Below are 17,365 nucleotides of genomic sequence, written 5' to 3'. Positions count from 1 at the left end.
GGTAGGTGGTCACTTTAAAGTTTCCATCCTCTCCCGATTGCAAGGCTTCTTTCAATACCCCAAAGTTGACCACTCGACTGGTACGATAATTCAGAGTCAGTCCTTTCACTTTGCACGTCGTGTGCACTTCCCTTTGTTTGTCACGGTATTCGTAGCCGTAATTTTTGGGACCGCCACTGACGAAACTTAGAATCTTGTCGTCGGGATGCTCGTCTGTCCAGGCTCCTAAACGGTCTCCTTCGATGTTAGGGTGATGTTGAATCGGGTGATGGACGTAAATGCAACTGTCCGTGTCAAAGTACAGGACGCGTTCTTCTAACAGTTCTAAAGCTTCGTACAATTTTAAGCGAGCATGGGCTGTCACGTAAGCCGCAATGATGACATTTCCAAAAAGGTCGTCTTGTACAAAGTCCAGATCTTCTTCGTAATTGACCAAGATCAAATTCTCTCGAACGACGTCCACGTGTTTCATGTATTTGGTTTTGTCGTGAATCATCTGGAAGTAGCGGGAAGGTTCTGTCAAATATTCCGTCTTCGGTAAACACGGTCGTTGTGCCATTTTACCCCACAAGCAATTTAACATCACTTTGGCAAACGATCTCCTGCCTTCGTTTTTCTCGATGTGGTCTAAAGTGATGCCTTCTTGTTCGTAGTATTTCTCTTTGAATTGTATTTGGTCTTCGGGAGTGTGACACCAGGAAGGATAGCCGCTGGCTTCTTGCTTCAGTTTCAAAAAGGCATCCACGTAGTCGGCGAAAATGCCTTTCTGAGTAGGGTCACCCTTGCGGTACTGTTGTGTCTTGGGAAAGTGGCAAATTTCGTACACTTCTAACAGTTGGTATCCCATGTCCAGAGCTTTGAACAATTCCACGCTGACCCAGGTTCCCGTCAAGGCCCGTTCTTCCTGGGTGTGCTGACAAGGCTGATCTTGGTTGCACGCCTCGGCACAAGTACGGCACAAGGGAAACATCAGTTTGCCTTGACAATGGTGAGGTAAGACGGGATGGTATAGGTTCGTGGGAGGCAAAACTTTACACTTGATCAAGCCTTCGTATTGTCGAATGTTTTTCAGGTCGATGTGTTCCGTCAGCAATTGCGGGTGCCCTACGGGAAAGCGACAATATTTGCACACGTAGGGATATAGCGAACACACGTCCAAGTATTTGATTTCTTCTCCTTTCTCTTCGTCGGCTTGGTACAGCAAACAGGTGGCATTGGTCCTTCCTCCGTACAAACTATCCCTCGGGTTCAGCGGGTCCATGAACTGGTAACTTTCCACGAGGCGTTTAAACTCGGGATCGGTTCTCATACGGTGATCGTACTCGTGTTCCCACATTTCCACCACTTGGTATCCTTGCTGTTCTAACTTTAGGCGTCGCTGACAAGTGTCCTGGTACAAGTCTTCCATGGTTCGTTGCAAAAACTGATTTTTAGTGCCACGGTCAGGGTAACAAACAGGACATCCGTGAAATAAGCAACCGTTAAACTCGTACACGATCTTGGGGTTTTCTAAGTCCCAGCCATCGACCGAATACGTTCCGATGGTCTTTTCGCCCCCTCCGTTGCGGGCATGCTGAATCCACTTGTCTTCCTTGTCGCACAAGTAATGTAACCAACGTAGGGCTTTGACCGAGTATTGACGTTTGACAAAGTGGGTCGTTTGAGGACTGATGACAGCCACGGTCTTTTCAGGCATGAATCGTTGTCGATACACTAAGGAACACGCTTTGGCAATGGTGCAAGCTTCTTTCAAAGGATCGACCCCTCCGTGTTCCATGAACAGTTCTCGAAATTTTCCACAGCAACGCCGTAAAATGTCCACGTCGGAACGACAATACTTTAACATTTCTTCCTGAAAGTCGAAAGGGTCCGAGGCGTGAATCTGGTACCAAGCGTAGAAAGCTTCTCGTTGTTCGGTACGCATGTTGTCGGGGTCGTAATAGTGAGCCTCTGGTAAATGGGGTAGAACGGCGTGTTGATTGGCTTCCGTATTGAAAAAGTGTGGAAAGTACCCTTTAGCCATTTCTGTCATTCCAAACGTTTTAGGCATTCGACTCAAAGGCATGGCCAAATAGCTCATCGAATCTTTAAACTGTACTTGTCCCACTTGCATGAAAATGATTTTGGCTCCGTTCAAAGTCACTTTAGGACGCTCGGTGCCTTGTTCCGTATAGTATCTGAGAAGAAACTGTCCATCGTATCCGGAGAAATTGTGAGCCATCACTGTGGCATGGCGATGACAATCTCCGTAACGTTCGATGTCCTCTTGGCTCCACGTCTTGTCGACGGGGTCTAAGACCCATTGGGCAAAATCGGCTAACGTGTTTGGTCCCCGAAAGATTTTTTCACGCCCTCCGGGAATCTTGCTACAGTGAGGGCAATGACTGAAGATAGGTTCTTGAATGCACTTCTCGCACGCTCGATGAGCCACGCAGAAATTAGGAATGTGAATGCCGGTCTCTTGCATGCATTCGAAATCGAAAAAGATGAAATTGCCTTTCTTCTTGTGACCGTCCTCTTTCTCTGGTGGGGGTTGGTATTTTTGCACGTAACATTCGTGTTCCAAGTCCACAATGTGGTGACAAATGTGACATTTTTTCTTTCCTGAACATACGTGTGCCTTGGTATTATTGGTACGTATGCCTTGTCCACACGTAGGGCACAATCTCAGGAGTTGACAAGCGCATTTCTTCTGTGAACCTTGCGTCTTCAAATGTTGTTGGTAACAGGTAGGGCTGACAAACGTGCGCAGACAAGTTGAACAAGGCACTGGTTCTTCGCTCAGACAGGGTTGAGAGGCCAAACATCCTGAGCATTTCCATCCACAATGTTTGTGTTGCTCTCGATTATTATAACCATAGTCACATTTCTCACAATAATAAGCATATCCCAGGAATCCAGTGATACTGGTAATGGTATCGAAATGGTCATCGTGATGATAAAGGTGAATGTATTTTCCGTCCTTAAAATGTTGGCCTCGAAACAACAGAGGCCCGCGCATTTCTTGAGGGTGCACTTTCAAGGTGTAGCGTGGAGCTAGGGCATCTTGCAATTTTTGCATCTCAGGAATGCCACAGGGTGTGTCTTTGGGCAGTCCGGCTTGTTGCAACAGGAGTTCTGCTTCGTTTCGTTGTTTGGCTCGGTCGGAACGTTGAATAGTGTCCCAGGTTCTTTTCCATTCTACCGTGTCGTTCTTGTTGGCATAGGTTCGTCCCACCACGATGGCACGGGCTAAACACATCTGGTCATGAGGGTTGTTAATTCGGACAAGACTCTTTTTGGTGTTGCGAAGGTCGTCCACCAATAACATCTTTTTGCGTCCTGTCCCTTGAGGAGGAGAGACGTGGGTCATGTCCAGTGTGGCTTTACCATCGGTGATGTCAAACTGATCATTAGATTGTTGTACGTGTTGAATCTTGTCCATGACTTTGGAAGCAGTCAATTCTGCAGGGGTGCTAAACTCGATCCAAACAGGGGATTTCAAACCGTCGTGTTGTATGGAAAGTCTCAAGCGATCGTCTTCTTTGGGTTGACATTGTCGCTTGAGTGCAGTGAGCAAAGAATCCCACACCTCGGTGATGAACACTTCTGCTTTCTCTAACGGCACTTCAGCCTTGAAATCTTTAAACTTCACCGTGTATTTGTAAGCCGTAGTTCTAAATTTTCTAGAGGAGCGCTTTTCCGTCTCTCGAATGGAATAGTACTTTTCAGGGTTGACTAAGGGTGGTGAACTTGGTTTAGAGGGTTGGGATTCTGGTTCACTCATGTCCTCTTCAAAATCACTGGCATGAATTTGTGCCAAGATTTCAGCCCTGGTACGAGGCGATAGATCACGTTTCTGCCTCTTACTTTCTTCTTCTTCTTTCTTCTCGAATGAATGGAATCGTTTCATCTTGAAAGCAAAAAGTCAAATGGCTCAAGTTCAAACACCATAAACTACTTTATAGTCATAGCAGACCAGCGTATATAAAAGGGTGTGTGTCTTGTCCTTTCACTATTCATTTCACTCTCAAGCCGAGCACAACGATGGAAGAGACTAACCAGATGGAACGTTTCGTCAGAGCTTTGCGAGGGGTCATTAGAAAATTCTCTTCAGACCAGCCTACAGACTACTCTCCTTCCTTTAGAGATAAAAGTCAAGATACTTGCTATATCTGTCAGAAGAAAGGGCATTGGTCTTCAGAGTGTCCAGACCGTCAAAAAAGAAAAAAAACAGGGGATAAAAAAGACAAAAGTCAAGATACCTGTTATTATTGTCAAGAAAAAGGACATTGGTCTCCAGATTGCCCAAAAAAGAAACAAGAGGAGTCAGAAGAAAAGAGGAATTCTTCAGAAGAAGAGAGGGATTCTTCAGAGGAAGAGAGGGATTCTTCTGAGGAAGAAAGAAGACAGGTGAAGAAAAAGAAACAGGAGAAAAAAAGAAGAAGGGAAGAAAGCGAGGAGGAAGAAGAAGAGGAAAAGAGTGTGACGGTGAAGAAATTCAAAAAACAGAGAGACTAAACAAGGAGAAAAGAAGAAATCAATGAACTTTTTATTAAAGTGTTGTGTTGTGAATTGTGAATTGGATTGTAAAAAATGGAGAAAAGAATAAATGAATGATATAAGGTAAGAGTCTTTGAGTTGTGATTTTAAAATAAGAAGCTACACTCACGCACTCATACACAGACACGTACTATAAGGGTAAAATGGGTGAGTTTTTTTGAGTGATTGGCAAATTGAAATTGTATTTCTTTTCGAGAAATGTGGGTGGCCCTGAAAAGGGCCTTTTTTTCTTTATGGTGCAGGGGTGAGTTTAAGCAATCAATTTTAACTGCCTTAAGCCTTTGCCACGGCCAAGGCCTACTTCTGGACTGCGTAATGATGATAATGATTGGGTTGAAATCACTAAGGGTGGTACGGTAGGCTTAGTCACAGGGTTGACATGTTTGGCTCGGGAAGGTCGTATTCTCTTCGGTCGTGATAAAGAAGTCTGATACATTTGTTTCAGACTTCTTAACTCCGCTAAAATGTCCAACAGTACCGTGACCGTTTGATTTTCACCCTCTTGTTTCTTTGCTGCTACTTCTTCTTGCTGTTGTTTTTTTCTTACCTCTTCTTCTTGTTGCTGTTGCTGTAGGAGAAAAGCCTGTTCCGCTTCCTTTTGTCGTTGTATAAATTTCTCCAATTCTTCTTTCTGTCTCTGTCTAAAATTTTCCACTTGCGGTAATGAAGAAGGTAACGAAGGTTCCGGAACAAATTCTTGCGAGGAGAGAAAATCCACAAAATCCCAATTCACCTCTTCTGAAAGTAAGTCCGGGTTCCCTTGGGCGGTCTCCCCTGCTGGTGCACCCCACTGGATCGTTTTCTGAGTTTCCGTCATGATGAATCACTGTCGCATAGATTGACTGCACACAAGCGCTAGCGAATCTATATTGACTACGTGACGTCACAGACTGCTCTCTTTGGATTGGATGCGGGCTGACTGAATTCTGTAACGCGTGTTCGGATTGGTGAATGAACTCAATCCGTTTCAATCCTTTCTGTCCCTATAAATAAGCGCAGTTCACTGCATTGATTCACCTATTCTCGGAGCCTCAACATGTGGACCGACGTTGAATCTTCAACCCTTGTGTCAACAATGATGTTCAGGACGGACATGCTCATGTATGTCCGATCCAAGTGGACCGTTGTCTACAGGACCAACAGCAGTCTGTGGATAAGAAGAGTCTATATAGAGAGACAAGGTTGCCTCAAGAGGACTCTGATGTATGGCCCTGCTGTAAGACGAAGTTTGAGGAAAAGAAGATGTCGCAAATGCCCTTTATGTTAAGGGCATATTAACATAAACCAAAGGCCCTTTTCAGGGCCAGCCATATTTCTCGAAAAGAGATAGTCTTTGAATTGCCTACCCCTTTTTTAAAAAAAAAAAATTTTTTTTAAAATTTAAAAAAAAAAAATCCCATGTTAAATTCCCCTTGTCCGTAGAGTGACCCACGATTTATTCCCATGTTAAATTCCCCTTGTCCGTAAAGTAACCCACGATTTTTTGCCATGTTAATTCCCCTTGTCCGTAATCTGACCCACGATTTTTCGCCATGTTAAATTTCCATTGTCCGTAATCTGACCCAGGGGTCCCTGTAATGCTAATTCCCATTGTCCGTAAAGTGCCCCCTTTCACTACTAATGATGTAGAGTGAAATGAAATGATTTAACCCATCAAACGGAATGATGAATTCAGATTCCAAATGATGTTGTGTGATATGAAATGATGTAGCATGAAATGAAATGATTTAACCCATCAAACGGAATGATGAATTCAGATTCCAAATGATGTTGTGTGATATGAAATGATGTAGCATGAAATGAAATGATTTAACCCATCAAACGGAATGATGAATTCAGATTCCAAATGATGTTGTGTGATATGAAATGATGTAGAGTGAAATGAAATGATTTAACCCATCAAACGGAATGATGAATTCAGATTCCAAATGATGTTGTGTGATATGAAATGATGTAGAGTGAAATGAAATGATTTAACCCATCAAACGGAATGATGAATTCAGATTCCAAATGATGATGTGTGATATGAAATGATGTAGAGTGAAATGAAATGATTTAACCCATCAAACGGAATGATGAATTCAGATTCCAAATGATGTTGTGTGATATGAAATGATGTAGAGTGAAATGAAATGATTTAACCCATCAAACGGAATGATGAATTCAGATTCCAAATGATGTTGTGTGATATGAAATGATGTAGCAAGAAATGAAATGATTGAACCCCAAAAATGAAATAATGAATTCAGATTTCAAATGATATGGCCTTAAATGAAATGATCTGGTATTAAATACAATGATTTAAAAAACAAAACGGAATGATGATATCTGCTTCCAAATGACATGCTGTTAAATAAAATGATGTAGTCTAAAGTGAAATGATTTAACTCAACAAATGAAATCATGATTTTAAATTCCAGATGATCTGGTATTAAATAAAATGATTTAAAGAACAAAACGGATTGATGAAATCTGCTTCCAAATGACATATTATTAAATGAATTTACGTAGTATGAAATGAAATGATTTAACTCAACAAATGAAATGATGAATTCAGATTCCAAATGATGTGGTATTAAATTAAATGATTTAAAGAACAAAACGGATTGATGAAATCTGCTTCCAAATGACGTAGTATTAAATGAAATTATGTAGTCTAGAATTAAATGATCTAACCCAAAAAATGAAATGATGTATTCAGATTCCAAATGATCTGGCATTAGTTGAAATGGTCTGAAGAACAGAATGGAATGATCGGCTCATATTCCAAATGATGTGGTATTAAATGAAATGTATGGAAAGTAAACGGTCTGATCAAAATGTAAATCAGCTAGCGTAAATCCAAACAAACACAGGGGGGCGCTGTTAGCCAGACTTACAATCGACAGGCGTATTTACAGAATTCGGCTGAGATTTTTGCAGACGACATTTAACAGCTAAAGTTAGCGTTTCTTCTCATTTGATATAAACATGAACTATGTTTTCCAATCAGGATAAAGTGAATATCCACATTAATGAATGTCTGTGTGTATTTTATTTTAAAATCTGCCTTGTACTGCACGAGTTTTCAAGGCTTCATCTCAGCTAGATCTATCAGCTAAGGAGATTAAATCTTCATCTCATTTGATCAATAGTAACTACCATGTTTAATGACCTAACGTAGCATACGCACTAAACAAACAATTTGTTGCCCGCCACTTTTTGTATGAAAGCTTTTTCATTCACACACACACACACACACACACAGGGGAAAGCTGACCATAACCGGTTATAGACATTATTTAGATTGTATCCATTTCAAACGCCTGTGACAAAAGGAATGATCTAATGGTTCTTCTTTAACATCTATAGGTAGACAGTTCCAAATGACTGGACCCAAACTATTTTTATACAATTCCATTTCGGGCTTAGAAAGAAAAAGTTATAATTTTGCATAGATCGTAGTATCAATAGACCAGAAACTGTACTGACATTATTTGTCCTTTTACTGAACATATCGTATATATAGTTTGGCGTCAAAATCATTAGAAACTAAGTCTTTATATTTTGAACAAATTTCTTTTAGAAAAATTACCACGTATGATGTTGTCACTAATATTTATACATAATATTAATTTCATGTCATACGCTATAATTATTCTCATCTCGTTCTAAGTCCTACTTGCTGTACATACCTTACATAGTGATTGGAATGCAGCTATCGCTCTCCTTTTCATAATATATTTTCTCAGTGCGCGCCTGCACATGTGATACTGCTGACATATATACATATTTTATTGAATAAAATCTATGAGAAAAGTTATAGATCTCTACTGGAGTTATTCTTCAATAACAAAACATTACAATCACCATCACCATTTAGCTCGACTTAGACCAATAACTAGTGGCGCCTCCAGTCATGTCAGAAAAATGCGGAGAAGTGTTTGTAGGTGTGTACAGCACCACAATAAAACAATATCAAGAGAATAAATTAAAGACACCAGCAGCACAAATATCATGTTCACCAATAATAATAATAAGAAGAAGAAGAAGAAGAAGAAGAATTTACTTGACATAATAAATCTGTTGATGGTACACAGAGTTAGCTTTTCTTAAACTTTACGGTTTCGCTTGTTTCTGATACTTAGTTTAACACCATAGAATTGTAACATTTCATATAGACCCAAACTTAAAGTATCAAGAGATGCTGATTGTTGATACACGTTCCATGTTGATTTGTTTGATCTTTTTGAAGATGTGGACCGTTTGGCTTTCTAAGGGCTCATCACATACCACTTTACAAATATGGAAGTCCTTGTAGTGTTGAAACATATATCGAAAGAAAGACAGCAATAGAATCAATTTCTTTTCTTCTCTCTGAATTATCCCAGTATCATGTCTCTATGATTCTTGTAAAATATTTTCTGTTTTCACAATTTTTCAAGGAACTTTACAAAACCATATATTACCATGAAGGTTCCATCTTCGTTTTTTTTTTAAATGTAGACGCACCAGAAATAATATGCAGATGGAAACTGGAATGGAATTATGAAACTACCTGACATTAATAATTCATTCAAACTAGATATTCTTATAAAATACAAAGTTATTATTTTGGTACTAGGTTTTATATATATTGGAAGATAAAAGACTAAAATTTGGCTTATGAAAAAAGATGAAATGTGGGCAGAAATAGAAACTACACAAGAATAACTATTTAATTATTATGCAAATTGATAAAACTTGTTGCACGAATGTTGCATGCACAAGGTTCGTGTAAATTTTAATCATAAACTTTTACAAACTTCCATATTAATATCATTTCAAAAACTTTATTTTAATTTAATTTTTTTTTTATTTTAAAATATTTATTTTAATTTAATATTTTAATATTTTAATAGCCATAGGTTCTTTAGTGTTACTTCTAATATACATATAGCCAAATATTTTTACCGTTTACTGGTAATACATTTAAAATATAGCCAAAAAACAATGTTATGCCTAAAGTACATCCTCCTTTATAGTGACCAATATATAAGAAATAAGGCAACATATATACACTGAGTTTCTTGATATGTGGAAGCCTGTAAAACTGACAGGATTATACAATTTTGGAGAGAACTCTGTTATTGGTTGATCTTAAAATTAGTATTGAAAAGTTATAAGCTACCATGACAATAAATAAATAAATAAAAAATAAATAAATCTATTTATTCTTCTTCCTATTATTATTATAAGAAGAAGAAGAAGAAAAGCAAAAACAAGAAGAAAATTAATTATCTAAATTGATATAATGGTATGGTGATGACAACAGTGATGATAGTGCTGCTAATGGTGATGATGATGAGCTGGAGGTTGCTCAGTTTTTGCTTGAACACCTAAAAAAACTCTTCTGCTAAAACACTTTTGGGAACCGATGAAAATTTGACTTAAATATTTGATGAAGAGGTACAGTACTTTTGTGGAATTGGTTTTTATATTTGTGTGTCTGTGACACAATTACACAAACGTGTCAATTATTTTTTCTCGCTTCCACAGATTATCACATCATCAGCTAAGGGTGATTTACCCTAGCTACCTTATGTTTCATCGTCTCGGAATACACAAGGATGATAATGTCCTACTTAAGTTCAATGTTTGAATCTCTTCTAACTGAAATGGACTATTTTAGTAATAAACTAATATCGCTCATTCATTTTATCTGATATTAAGTGGCATGACAAGGAGATCAAACCTGGAAGGGGGGGGGGTATGCTCCACTGAGCTATAGGGCTTGACTTATATTTGGAAGCATATTAAGAAATCTTGATTTTAGGTCTATGATGTCAGGAGAAGGAAGTAGATAATATAAACTTGCATGTAATAGTGTTGTAATGGAGGGTGGGGGTACGGACGGAGTGGTTGCTCCGGGCGCTAGTGGCACTGGGGCACCAAAACCATGGATGGGTGCCAGAAGTGTTGTGGCGCCAAAAAACCCTTAGGCTATCATCGTCGTCCCGACGCCATTTACCTTTAGTACGCCACTGCTTGCACGCAAAGTTAGAATGTATTTATACTTTAAAACAAACATTGTTTTTGTGGCAATGACAATTTCTTACTTTTGACATGACATATAATTATTATTATTGTTATTATTATTATTATTAATATTATTATTAATTTTGATATTTTGTTCTTGTTGGCACTGCCAATGACATCAAAGTAGAAAAGTGATACAATATACTTCGCTTCTGTAAAACAAGATGTCGAGAGTTCGAAACTCGCGGCGGCATCCCAATTTTTTGGTAAATACCTTTTTTGGCATTTTATGTTCAAAATTTCTTTCAAATTCGCTCATTCCAATTTTACTTTTTTTAAATTTTTATCTTGAAAATATATCGTCTTTTTATATTGACACCCACATTTATCTTTCTATGTGTCAGGCTGCCAAACAAGAGGTCGCAATTTTTTAAACACCTTTTTTGTATTTTTAAATTCAAACTTTTTAAAAAAAATTGCTCATCCCATTATTATTATTTTTTGTTTGATTACTTTTTGAGAAAAAAATTATGTTGAAACAGGCAATTGAGCTAGGTACAAATAAATACCAAATGGACACTACTTAAATCGATGGATATCAGGCAAAATCTAGCATTGGTCCAGCAGTCAGCAGAAAGCAGGAAGTACAAGCTTCGACCGCTTTATGGCAGAGAGAGAGAGAGAGAGAGAGAGAGAGAGAGAACGTCTTTACTCTGAGGTCTACGTGGTATCACTTACAAATTGCTGATGATGTTGTGGTTTTTTTTGAAAATTCTGATAGAATCCATGGCCTTTCTTTGTTATTTTCATACATCATTTGCTAAATTTGAGGTTTATTCAAACATGATCTGTGCTTCTTCTTCGCCATAAAACACTCCAAAGGAGGTAACTGTTTATTGTTCACGTATTATTCTTTCAAAAGATATGACTAAGTTCCCTCCCCCCCCCCCCCCAATTTTCAATACGTTTGGAAAGGAGAGTGGGGTGTTTGAAGTACACTAAGAGTCGTGAATAAGGGATTCTAAGAAAAATTATATTCGATATCAAAGAGGAAACATACAAGAAGAAAAAAAAGCACTAATATGTCGCTGCAAACTGGATTCAATGCGGGAAAAAGAAGAATTGATAACATATAGAAGTTGGACGAATAATACGTATGAACGTAGGACCGGTAATGTAAAATATACCAAAAGTGACGGGAAACACATTTCTGGCTTAGTGTGTAAGGTCATTAAACATGGTAATTAATATTGATCAAATAAAATCAAGATTTAATCTCTTTAGTTGATAGATCTCTCTTTGTTGAAGCCTAAGAAACTCGCGCAGTACAGGGCAGAACTTGAAGAAAAAAAATACACGCACACTCATTTATGTGGATAGTCACTTTATCCTGATTGGAAAACATAGTTCTTGTTTATATCAAATGAGAAGAAACACTAACTTTAGATGTTAAATGTCGTCTGCAAAAATCTCAGCCGAATTCTGTAAATACGCCTGTCGATTGTAAGTCTGGCTAACAGCGCCCCCTGTGTTTGTTTGGATTTACGCTAGCTGATTTACATTTTGATCAGACCGTTTACTTTCCATACATTTCATTTAATACCACATCGTTTGGAATATGAGCCGATCATTCCATTCTGTTCTTCAGACCATTTCAACTAATGCCAGATCATTTGGAATCTGAATACATCATTTCATTTTTCGGGTTAGATCATTTAATTCTAGACTACATAATTTCATTTAATACTACGTCATTTGGAAGCAGATTTCATCAATCCGTTTTGTTCTTTAAATCATTTAATTTAATACCACATCATTTGGAATCTGAATTCATCATTTCATTTGTTGAGTTAAATCATTTCATTTCATACTACAAAGTAGTAAATTCATTTAATAATATGTCATTTGGAAGCAGATTTCATCAATCCGTTTTGTTCTTTAAATCATTTTATTTAATACCAGATCATCTGGAATTTAAAATCATGATTTCATTTGTTGAGTTAAATCATTTCATTTTAGACTACATCTTTTTATTTAATAGCACGTCATTTAGAAGCAGATATCATCATTCCGTTTTGTGCTTTAAATCATTTTATTTAATACCAGATCATTTCATTTAACGCCACATCATTTGGAATCTGAATTCATTATTTCATTTTTTGGGGTTCAGTCATTTCATTTCACTCTACATCATTTCATATCACACAACATCATTTGGAATCTGAATTCATCATTCCGTTTGATGGGTTAAATCATTTCATTTCACTCTACATCATTTCATATCACACAACATCATTTGGAATCTGAATTCATCATTCCGTTTGATGGGTTAAATCATTTCATTTCAGGCTACATCATTTCATATCACACATCATCATTTGGAATCTGAATTCATCATTCCGTTTGATGGGTTAAATCATTTCATTTCATGCTACATCATTTCATATCACACAACATCATTTGGAATCTGAATTCATCATTCCGTTTGATGGGTTAAATCATTTCATTTCACTCTACATCATTTCATATCACACAACATCATTTGGAATCTGAATTCATCATTCCGTTTGATGGGTTAAATCATTTCATTTCACTCTACATCATTTCATATCACACAACATCATTTGGAATCTGAATTCATCATTCCGTTTGATGGGTTAAATCATTTCATTTCACTCTACATCATTTCATATCACACATCATCATTTGGAATCTGAATTCATCATTCCGTTTGATGGGTTAAATCATTTCATTTCACTCTACATCATTTCATATCACACAACATCATTTGGAATCTGAATTCATCATTCCGTTTGATGGGTTAAATCATTTCATTTCACTCTACATCATTTCATTAAATACCACTTCATTTGAAATCTAAATGCATCATTCGGTTTTGTTCGTTAAATCATTTCATGTGACACCACATCAGTTGGAATCTGGATTTATCATTTCATTTGTTAGGTTAAATCATATGATTTCATACTAGATCATTTGATTAATGTACTTTTGGCGGCGACGGCTGCCCATATTCTAGTCTGTGAATTTCATTGGATGCGACGTTAAGCCACCGCATTCAATCAAAATCAAGTTGTTCAAATTTGTACACTAGCCCAACATGATCGAGACAAGTGGATCATACAACTGGAACGGACTCATAAATAAGCAATTTTCCACTGCTGGTCCTTGTTTGTACAACTACATCCTTTATTCAACTACACCTGTAATCGATTCTCTCTGGTCCATTCATATTTTCGATGTTAAATTTACAAAGTATCCTTTTGAAGTCAACAGTATCCACCATTTTCGGCCAGTATACAATGCAATGCTGTTACACGCTATTGGTTAGTCGGCATTACATACAAAGGGATACATTCCATAAAATCCAATAGATAATGCTAGGACAAAGTATTAACAATCTGATCGATCCCCAAGGTGTCGATAGGGTTAACTTATCGTAATCTTGGATAGCTAAGATAATTAGAGGCGTTCAATACTGGCATTGAATCTATAATTCATTGTTGATTGATTAAATGAAATGCAAGTAGTCACTTATGATGACTCCTTCGCGTACAAGAAATAAGAACAACAAAATAGTTGATTGATATATCATAAATGAAACAAAGATAAAATGACATACCCGAGGTTGTGTTAATGTCTAGTTTCAGCTGGAAAATTATCCCACGAGCAATTTCACGGATTGTTTTATTTCCATGTGTTCCAAGCTCGATCAACTTACTGCAAAGGACTTTTTCTTTCTGTTAGAAGATATCAACAACATGAACAGTTGTAACTAGAGCCGTTAGAACGTACATCACAAAGGTTCCTACCTCCAACAATTTTCTTGAAGAGCCGAAAAGAGTAAAACGAATATTCAAAGCCAATATTAGTCATTGAGAAGCCATTACTCGATTAAAAGGTGACCGGTTTGCTAAAGTTAAATAATACAAGTCTCGTCAATATTAAGGTGCATTATAAATTTAACTGAAATCCAGAATTAATTAAAAAGAAATTTTACTGAGTCAGGAAGACATGCAATCAAACACATTAACTCTCTATATGAAAATTTGGAATTATGGAAACTAAATTCATTCAAGCTCATATCAATGTGGAGGTGCATAACAATTCTTTTAAATTTAATATGAAGATGTTATTGCAGAAATCAAAGTCAAGCGATGGATCATACAGACCATAACACGAGTAACTATCATTGCGGAGCATTATAAATAAAACTAATTAAAGGAAGTTTAAATGTAAAGTTGCATAATTAATTTTGCTGAAGGTCAAATAATCCTTGTTAAAGTTATGCTGCAAAACCCAAAGTTAGGAGGATGGGAATTCAATGTCTATAACTCCTATAAATTAGATTGTGGAATGCAAGAATTCAAGATAATTGAAGGACTCATTATCACAGAGGAGTAACCCAGTCTGGCTGAAATGTGGTGCAGTTAAGCTGTGGAAACTTAAATTGTGAGAACAGGCAAACAAACAAGCATACAACCTATAAGTACAATCATGGAATGCCAGAAATTAAACTTGGCCAAGGCCAATTTCGCATAATGCGGTAATCCCAGTTTGGTTGAAATCTAAATGATCTTGGAGTTATTCTGAAAAACAAATGTCGACGGTTCCGACACTCAGGGGTATAACTTCGGTGAATAATGCTATGGGATCCTGGAAATCATGTTCACCAAAGGTTTCATTAATATAAATCTGCGTGCTAAGTCTGGCTGAACTGAAATAATGTTTATTAAAGTTATTCTTCCAAATCCAAAGTTAGGATATTAATGGATCAAAGGCCATAACAGCTGTATATGATGAGATGCAAGGCTAAAAATAAAATTTTAAGACGATTTATCCATATAGAGCTCCATACAAATTAAGTTAAAACCCAATAATGAATACATTTATTAAGTTAGTCATATATTTTATTTACAGCAAACGTAATTGTTGACAATTGATATCCTGATAAGCATGATTACTGCGTTCCCGACACTGTCGATCAGGACCCTAATTACTGTAATGATATTGGCATAAATTATACTTTTAGATTATCGTCTAGTAGTTTTCTTCTTTTCCTTTACCATAAAAGTTCCCACAAGTTACACAGACATTGTATAAACGTACAGACTAGAATCAAGTAGAGCTGCAAATATAAGGTACAACGTATGCAAATAATTTAGGTATATCTCGCACCAATGTTTGGCTTGGTCAGGATGTAAAACATTTAAACTAATAAAAATATAATATTTTTATATAATAATGCGCATAGAAAATGTGAATTCATCTGTTTTTCTTGTTTTAAGTTTTGCCATGTCATGAACATTTTTATTTTAGTCAGTTCATAGATTTGTGGATTGGGGGAAGTAGTTTCATTGTTGTCTATCAAGGGACCATGGTTTGTTTGGATTTAGGATTAATTTCTTGTGACAGCAAATAAGGTACCACCATGAGAAACCGAGAACTAATTGAACATGAAAATACATACCTTGATTTTTACAATATTGCTTTGATCGAATGCCAGCTCTCTGACTACTTTACACACAGATAACAGCTCCTTCTCATGCCCATCCTCCAGAACTTGACAAAATATGCCCAGTGGATTGGTCTTCATTATAATTGCTTTGTTCTTGTCAGCTTTGGCAAGTCCCGATAATCCATCAATCAGCTCACTCACACAGAAACCTTCTTTACGACGATCTGGTGCCTTGCATGCCTCTTTTATCATATCCCTCAGCAACTTAAATACGTTCTCACCCCCGTGGATCTTGTCACACTCTCTGTCATCAATCATTTCAGCCAAGGCCAAAAGAGTTACCATCTGGATCTCTGAAAATGCATTCCTGTATGATAATTACTAATGTTCTGTTTAATTTGATTAAGTATATCAGTTTTTAAATCATGAGACCTGAATGTCTGTATGAGCGGTTAGGAAAGGATGGAGTGACTAGCCAAATAACTGTGACATATATTCTTCAGTTTATCAGTATTCTTGTTTTGCAAAAAAAAGACAATCAGTTACACATTCTGGTGGTTAGCACTACTGCTTAAATGCAAGCTGTTGCATTATTCATAGACAAAACTTATAAAAGTTTCTCTTGTAATACAATGTTTGAGACGATACGAGTTGTCGTTCAACGTATTTGCTTTTTAAATTTTGTAAAATACTGTGATGAAAAAATAATTAGGTGTTCTGTAAGGTCTAGATTATTTGCATGTCTGTGTTATGAACAAAGGCCTATGTGCATCCAATCCAAAAAAATGAGCATTTAAGGCCATATACCTAAGTAGTCATTAACTTCAGTTAGCATTTTAACTGATCTTATCTGGTTTCATGTTCGATCTTATATGACTAGCAATCTGCATCCTACCAAATTTTGTTATCTATGATATACACTTTGTAATATTCATGCTAATAAACACAACCAATTTAAACTCAGTCAACAATAATCAGGCCCGGTAAATCATGGCATTTTCCAATTTGGGACTTTCGAACCATGTTGGAATGGAGATACTCACGTGGCCGGTTTGATTCTAGAAATGGCAAAAGATGGTCAACAGCTTTAACATCACGATATATACTTCTGTCCGTATCTGGATTGTGGGCACAGTTATGCAAAATCGCCACGGCAGATTTGAATATAAAATGATCTGAATCTTCCTGTAAATTTTAAAAATGTGTCTGTCAGTGTCTCAGAATAATACCCAGATATTATTTCGAATTCAATAGCATATACACCTACAAAGATAAAAAGTAGTTATTGTGGGACGACTACTTGTGTAGATTGTTCATAATGAACTACATCAAGAAACATATTGTATGGGC

The 17,365-nt window shown here is 37.0% G+C and overlaps 1 protein-coding gene across 2 annotated transcripts in view; it reads right to left on the bottom strand.

The window, feature by feature from the left end:
- LOC149782690 (uncharacterized) overlaps nt 1-17,365 on the bottom strand; it is a 58,914-nt gene that overhangs the window by 30,992 nt on the left and 10,557 nt on the right. For both annotated transcript variants that reach the window (XM_089934182.1, XM_089934183.1), the window contains exons 4-6: nt 17,059-17,200; nt 16,028-16,368; nt 14,180-14,297 (exon numbers count right to left, since the gene is read on the bottom strand). In XM_089934182.1, coding sequence (XP_089790308.1) covers nt 14,180-14,297; nt 16,028-16,368; nt 17,059-17,200 — 601 coding nt within the window. The remainder of the gene's footprint in view (nt 1-14,179; nt 14,298-16,027; nt 16,369-17,058; nt 17,201-17,365) is intronic.

Source organism: Sinohyriopsis cumingii, chromosome 15 (assembly GCF_028554795.1).
Source record: "Sinohyriopsis cumingii isolate HCF-2022 chromosome 15, ASM2855479v2, whole genome shotgun sequence".
Lineage (NCBI taxonomy): Eukaryota > Metazoa > Mollusca > Bivalvia > Unionida > Unionidae > Sinohyriopsis > Sinohyriopsis cumingii.
Note: the sequence above shows the minus strand (reverse complement) of the source record. Positions and strands in the feature narration are given on the sequence as shown.